Here is a 7,500-nt window from a genome sequence, read left to right as displayed (position 1 = left end):
TATGGTCGTGGTGTTGTCATCATATTGTGACATGTGTGTACAGGTGTCATCATATAGTCACATGTGTGTACAGGTGTCATCATATTGTGACGTGTGTGTACAGGTGTCATCATATTGTGACGTGTGTGTACAGGTGTCATCATATTGTGACGTGTGTGTACAGGTGTCATCATATTGTGAAGTGTGTGTACAGGTGTCATCATATTGTGACGTGTGTGTACAGGTGTCATCATATTGTGACGTGTGTGTACAGGTGTCATCATATTGTGAAGTGTGTGTACAGGTGTCATCATATTGTGACATGTGTGTACAGGTGTCATCATATTGTGACATGTGTGTACAGGTGTCATCATATAGTCACATGTGTGTACAGGTGTCATCATATTGTGACGTGTGTGTACAGGTGTCATCATATTGTGACGTGTGTGTACAGGTGTCATCATATTGTGACGTGTGTGTACAGGTGTCATCATATTGTGAAGTGTGTGTACAGGTGTCATCATATTGTGACGTGTGTGTACAGGTGTCATCATATTGTGACGTGTGTGTACAGGTGTCATCATATTGTGAAGTGTGTGTACAGGTGTCATCATATTGTGAAGTGTGTGTACAGGTGTCATCATATTGTGACGTGTGTGTACAGGTGTCATCATATTGTGACGTGTGTGTACAGGTGTCATCATATTGTGACGTGTGTGTACAGGTGTCATCATATTGTGACGTGTGTGTACAGGTGTCATCATATTGTGACATGTGTGTACAGGTGTCATCATATTGTGACGTGTGTGTACAGGTGTCATCATATTGTGACGTGTGTGTACAGGTGTCATCATATTGTGACATGTGTGTACAGGTGTCATCATATTGTGACGTGTGTGTACAGGTGTCATCATATTGTGACATGTGTGTACAGGTGTCATCATATTGTGACATGTGTGTACAGGTGTCATCATATTGTGACATGTGTGTACAGGTGTCATCATATTGTGACATGTGTGTACAGGTGTCATCATATTGTGACATGTGTGTACAGGTGTCATCATATTGTGACGTGTGTGTACAGGTGTCATCATATTGTGACGTGTGTGTACAGGTGTCATCATATTGTGACGTGTGTGTACAGGTGTCATCATATTGTGACGTGTGTGTACAGGTGTCATCATATTGTGACATGTGTGTACAGGTGTCATCATATTGTGACATGTGTGTACAGGTGTCATCATATTGTGACGTGTGTGTACAGGTGTCATCATATTGTGACATGTGTGTACAGGTGTCATCATATAGTCACACGTGTGTGTACAGGTGTCATCATATTGTCACGTGTGTGTACAGGTGTCATCATATTGTCACACGTGTGTACAGGTGTCATCATATAATCACATTTGTGTACAGGTGTCATCATATTGTGACGTGTGTGTACAGGTGTCATCATATAGTCACACGTGTGTGTACAGGTGTCATCATATTGTCACGTGTGTGTACAGGTGTCATCATATTGTCACACGTGTGTACAGGTGTCATCATATAGTCACACGTGTGTACAGGTGTCATCATATAGTCACACGTGTGTACAGGTGTGTACAGGTGTCATCATATAGTCACACGTGTGTACAGTTGTCATCATATAGTCACATGTGTGTACAGGTGTGTACAGGTGTCATCATATAGTCACAAGTGTGTACAGGTGTGTACAGGTGTCATCATATAGTCACACGTGTGTACAGGTGTGTACAGGTGTCATCATATAGTCACACGTGTGTACAGGTGTGTACAGTTGTCATCATATAGTCACACGTGTGTACAGGTGTCATCATATAGTCACACGTGTGTACAGTTGTCATCATATAGTCACACGTGTGTACAGGTGTCATCATATAGTCACACGTGTGTACAGTTGTCATCATATAGTCACACGTGTGTACAGGTGTGTACAGGTGTCATCATATAGTCACACGTGTGTACAGTTGTCATCATATAGTCACACGTGTGTACAGGTGTCATCATATAGTCACACGTGTGTACAGTTGTCATCATATAGTCACACGTGTGTACAGGTGTGTACAGGTGTCATCATATAGTCACACGTGTGTACAGGTGTCATCATATAGTCACACGTGTGTACAGGTGTGTACAGGTGTCATCATATAGTCACACGTGTGTACAGGTGTCATCATATAGTCACACGTGTGTACAGTTGTCATCATATAGTCACATGTGTGTACAGGTGTGTACAGGTGTCATCATATAGTCACAAGTGTGTACAGGTGTGTACAGGTGTCATCATATAGTCACACGTGTGTACAGGTGTGTACAGGTGTCATCATATAGTCACACGTGTGTACAGGTGTGTACAGGTGTCATCATATAGTCACACGTGTGTACAGGTGTGTACAGGTGTCATCATATAGTCACACGTGTGTACAGTTGTCATCATATAGTCACACGTGTGTACAGGTGTGTACAGGTGTCATCATATAGTCACACGTGTGTACAGGTGTGTACAGGTGTCATCATATAGTCACACGTGTGTACAGGTGTCATCATATAGTCACACGTGTGTACAGGTGTGTACAGGTGTCATCATATAGTCACACGTGTGTACAGTTGTCATCATATAGTCACACGTGTGTACAGGTGTGTACAGGTGTCATCATATAGTCACACGTGTGTACAGGTGTGTACAGGTGTCATCATATAGTCACACGTGTGTACAGGTGTCATCATATAGTCACACGTGTGTACAGGTGTGTACAGGTGTCATCATATAGTCACACGTGTGTACAGGTGTCATCATATAGTCACACGTGTGTACACCTGTGTACAGGTGTCATCATATCGTCACATGTGTGTACAGGTGTGTACAGGTGTCATCATATAGTCACATGTGTGTACAGGTGTCATCATATAGTCACATGTGTGTACAGGTGTGTACAGGTGTCATCATATAGTCACATGTGTGTACAGGTGTCATCATATAGTCACATGTGTGTACAGGTGTGTACAGGTGTCATCATATAGTAACACGTGTGTACAGGTGTGTACAGGTGTCATCATATAGTCACATGTGTGTACAGGTGTGTACAGGTGTCATCATATAGTAACACGTGTGTACAGGTCTGTACAGGTGTCATCATATAGTCACATGTGTGTACAGGTGTGTACAGGTGTCATCATATAGTCACATGTGTGTACAGGTGTGTACAGGTGTCATCATATAGTCACATGTGTGTACAGGTGTGTACAGGTGTCATCATATAGTCACACGTGTGTACAGGTGTGTACAGGTGTCATCATATAGTCACATGTGTGTACAGGTGTCATCATATAGTCACACGTGTGTACAGGTGTGTACAGGTGTCATCATATAGTCACACGTGTGTACAGGTGTGTACAGGTGTCATCATATAGTCACATGTGTGTACAGGTGTGTACAGGTGTCATCATATAGTCACATGTGTGTACAGGTGTGTACAGGTGTCATCATATAGTCACACGTGTGTACAGGTGTGTACAGGTGTCATCATATAGTCACATGTGTGTACAGGTGTGTACAGGTGTCATCATATAGTCACACGTGTGTACAGGTGTGTACAGGTGTCATCATATAGTCACATGTGTGTACAGGTGTCATCATATAGTCACACGTGTGTACAGGTGTCATCATATAGTCACACGTGTGTACAGGTGTGTACAGGTGTCATCATATAGTCACACGTGTGTACAGGTGTGTACAGGTGTCATCATATAGTCACATGTGTGTACAGGTGTGTACAGGTGTCATCATATAGTCACATGTGTGTACAGGTGTCATCATATAGTCACATGTGTGTACAGGTGTCATCATATAGTCACATGTGTGTACAGGTGTCATCATATAGTCACATGTGTGTACACCTGTGTACAGGTGTGTACAGGTGTCATCATATAGTCACATGTGTGTACACCTGTGTACAGGTGTGTACAGGTGTCATCATATAGTCACATGTGTGTACAGGTGTGTACAGGTGTCATCATATAGTCACATGTGTGTACACCTGTGTACAGGTGTGTACAGGTGTCATCATATAGTCACATGTGTGTACAGGTGTGTACAGGTGTCATCATATAGTCACATGTGTGTACAGGTGTGTACAGGTGTCATCATATAGTCACACGTGTGTACAGGTGTGTACAGGTGTCATCATATAGTCACATGTGTGTACGCCTGTGTACAGGTGTCATCATATAGTCACATGTGTGTACAGGTGTGTACAGGTGTCATCATATAGTCACATGTGTGTACAGGTGTGTACAGGTGTCATCATATAGTCACATGTGTGTACAGGTGTGTACAGGTGTCATCATATAGTCACACGTGTGTACAGGTGTGTACAGGTGTCATCATATAGTAACACGTGTGTACAGGTGTGTACAGGTGTCATCATATAGTCACATGTGTGTACACCTGTGTACAGGTGTCTCTCGCTGTGGGTCTCGCCGGCTTCACATGTTTCCTGCTCCTCGTTCTCTTCGTTCTCATCAACAAATACGGACGTCGCTCCAAGTTCGGCATGAAAGGTGAGTCGAGTGTTTTGTTGTTTTGTTTCTCTGAGATGAGTCTCCGCTCGACCCGTCCGGTCTGGTTCCGTGGACCGGACCTGACTCAGCAGGTTCTTCTGGTTCCGTGGACCGGACCTGACTCAGCAGGTTCTTCTGGTTCCGTGGACCGGACCTGACTCAGCAGGTTCTTCTGGTTCCGTGGACCGGACCTGACTCAGCAGGTTCTTCTGGTTCCGTGGACCGGACCTGACTCAGCAGGTTCTTCTGGTTCCGTGGACCGGACCTGACTCAGCAGGTTCTTCTGGTTCCGTGGACCGGACCTGACTCAGCAGGTTCTTCTAGCAGGACTTCATGAGCTGTCAATCACACTGAGCTACTCTATAGGATTAATAAAGCTTTTGTTCTGCTGGGTCGGATCCAGGTCCGGATTTATCTTCTCTGGCGCCGGCGCCGAGTGTAAACTGTCGGATGATGATCCAGAACCAGGAGGGCGGACAAGATGATGGAGTGTTCTGCTCCACACTAGCCAAGTCTGAGCTGCTGAGTTCCTTAGTCTTGACTCTGGTCCTGGTCTTGACTCTATTCCTGGTCTTGACTCTAGTCCTTGTCTTGACTCTGGTCTTGACTCTGGTCCTGGTCTTGACTCTGGTCCTGGTCTTGACTCTAGTCCTGGTCTTGACTCTAGTCCTTGTCTTGACTCTGGTCTTGACTCTGGTCTTGACTCTGGTCTTGACTCTGGTCTTGACTCTGGTCTTGACTCTGGTCTTGACTCTGGTCCTGGTCTTGACTCTGGTCCTAGTCTTGACTCTAGTCCTGGTCTTGACTCTAGTCCTTGTCTTGACTCTGGTCTTGACTCTGGTCTTGACTCTGGTCTTGACTCTGGTCTTGACTCTGGTCCTGGTCTTGACTCTGGTCCTGGTCTTGACTCTGGTCCTGGTCTTGACTCTAGTCCTGGTCTTGACTCTAGTCCTTGTCTTGACTCTGGTCTTGACTCTGGTCTTGACTCTGGTCTTGACTCTGGTCTTGACTCTGGTCCTGGTCTTGACTCTGGTCCTTGTCTTGACTCTGGTCCTTGTCTTGACTCTGGTCTTGACTCTGGCCTTGACTCTGGTCTTGACTCTGGTCCTGGTCTTGACTCTAGTCCTGGTCTTGACTCTAGTCCTTGTCTTGACTCTGGTCTTGACTCTGGTCTTGACTCTGGTCTTGACTCTGGTCCTGGTCTTGACTCTAGTCCTGGTCTTGACTCTAGTCCTTGTCTTGACTCTGGTCTTGACTCTGGTCCTGGTCTTGACTCTGGTCCTGGTCTTGACTCTAGTCCTGGTCTTGACTCTAGTCCTTGTCTTGACTCTGGTCTTGACTCTGGTCTTGACTCTGGTCTTGACTCTGGTCTTGACTCTGGTCTTGACTCTGGTCTTGACTCTGGTCTTGACTCTGGTCCTGGTCTTGACTCTGGTCCTAGTCTTGACTCTAGTCCTGGTCTTGACTCTAGTCCTTGTCTTGACTCTGGTCTTGACTCTGGTCTTGACTCTGGTCTTGACTCTGGTCTTGACTCTGGTCCTGGTCTTGACTCTGGTCCTGGTCTTGACTCTAGTCCTGGTCTTGACTCTAGTCCTTGTCTTGACTCTGGTCTTGACTCTGGTCTTGACTCTGGTCTTGACTCTGGTCTTGACTCTGGTCCTGGTCTTGACTCTGGTCCTTGTCTTGACTCTGGTCCTTGTCTTGACTCTGGTCTTGACTCTGGCCTTGACTCTGGTCTTGACTCTGGTCCTGGTCTTGACTCTAGTCCTGGTCTTGACTCTAGTCCTTGTCTTGACTCTGGTCTTGACTCTGGTCTTGACTCTGGTCTTGACTCTGGTCCTGGTCTTGACTCTAGTCCTGGTCTTGACTCTAGTCCTTGTCTTGACTCTGGTCTTAACTCTGGTCTTGACTCTAGTCTTGACTCTGGTCTTGACTCTGGTCTTGACTCTGGTCTTGCCTCTGGTCCTGGTCTTGACTCTGGTCCTGGTCTTGACTCTAGTCCTGGTCTTGACTCTAGTCCTTGTCTTGACTCTGGTCTTGACTCTGGTCTTGACTCTGGTCCTGGTCTTGACTCTAGTCCTGGTCTTGACTCTAGTCCTTGTCTTGACTCTGGTCTTGACTCTGGTCTTGACTCTGGTCCTGGTCTTGACTCTGGTCCTAGTCTTGACTCTAGTCTTGGTCTTGACTCTAGTCCTTGTCTTGACTCGGGTCTTGTCTCTGGTCTTGACTCTGGTCTTGACTCTGGTCTTGACTCTGGTCCTGGTCTTGACTCTGGTCCTGGTCTTGACTCTAGTCCTGGTCTTGACTCTAGTCCTTGTCTTGACTCTGGTCTTGACTCTGGTCTTGACTCTGGTCCTGGTCTTGACTCTGGTCCTGGTCTTGACCTCATGAAACAGGGTGTTAATGATGGAGGTGTCAGTCACTGAGGTGAACCTTGACCCCTGGACCACTGACCACTGCCGCAGCGCTCTTGAGCAAAACTGATCCGATTCAGTTTCTCAGCATGACTCTGAGTCAGCAGCACTTCCTGCGAGGCTTCATCAAAGACGGCCATTACATTATGACCAGCAGTGAATGAGTGTGTCGTCGCCCCCTGGTGGTCACTGATGAAATCAATGATGAAGAAAAGATCAACAACACAACAGAAGTTAATACGATGACAAAGAACTATGTTTAAAACATGTGTTTGTTGAAGTGAATAAAACTCACACGATTGTTATTCTTGTTTGTTTCCAACTCGTCCATAATTTAACACAATAATTCTGTCGGAACTTTAGCCACTGGACCGTTATGTAAGTTCACCTCCCACACTGTTGTGTACTTCATCTACACACCAGAGACACTGTTGTGTACTTCATCTACACACCAGAGACACTGTTGTGTACTTCATCTACACACCAGAGACACTGTTGTGTACTTCATCTACACACCAGAGACACT

At 45.7% G+C, this 7,500-nt stretch overlaps 1 protein-coding gene across 1 annotated transcript in view; it reads left to right on the top strand.

The window, feature by feature from the left end:
• The window catches only part of LOC148076160 (NT-3 growth factor receptor-like), a 131,009-nt gene that overhangs the window by 86,562 nt on the left and 36,947 nt on the right, over window positions 1-7,500 (top strand). The window contains exon 10 of the mRNA XM_087793114.1: window positions 4,458-4,560. Coding sequence (XP_087649240.1) covers window positions 4,458-4,560 — 103 coding nt within the window. The remainder of the gene's footprint in view (window positions 1-4,457; window positions 4,561-7,500) is intronic.

This window comes from Callionymus lyra, chromosome 6 (assembly GCF_982586985.1).
Source record: "Callionymus lyra chromosome 6, fCalLyr1.hap1.1, whole genome shotgun sequence".
Taxonomy (NCBI): Eukaryota; Metazoa; Chordata; class Actinopteri; order Syngnathiformes; family Callionymidae; genus Callionymus; species Callionymus lyra.
The sequence above is the reverse complement of the archived record's forward strand: the minus strand, read 5'-3'. Positions and strand labels throughout refer to the sequence as shown.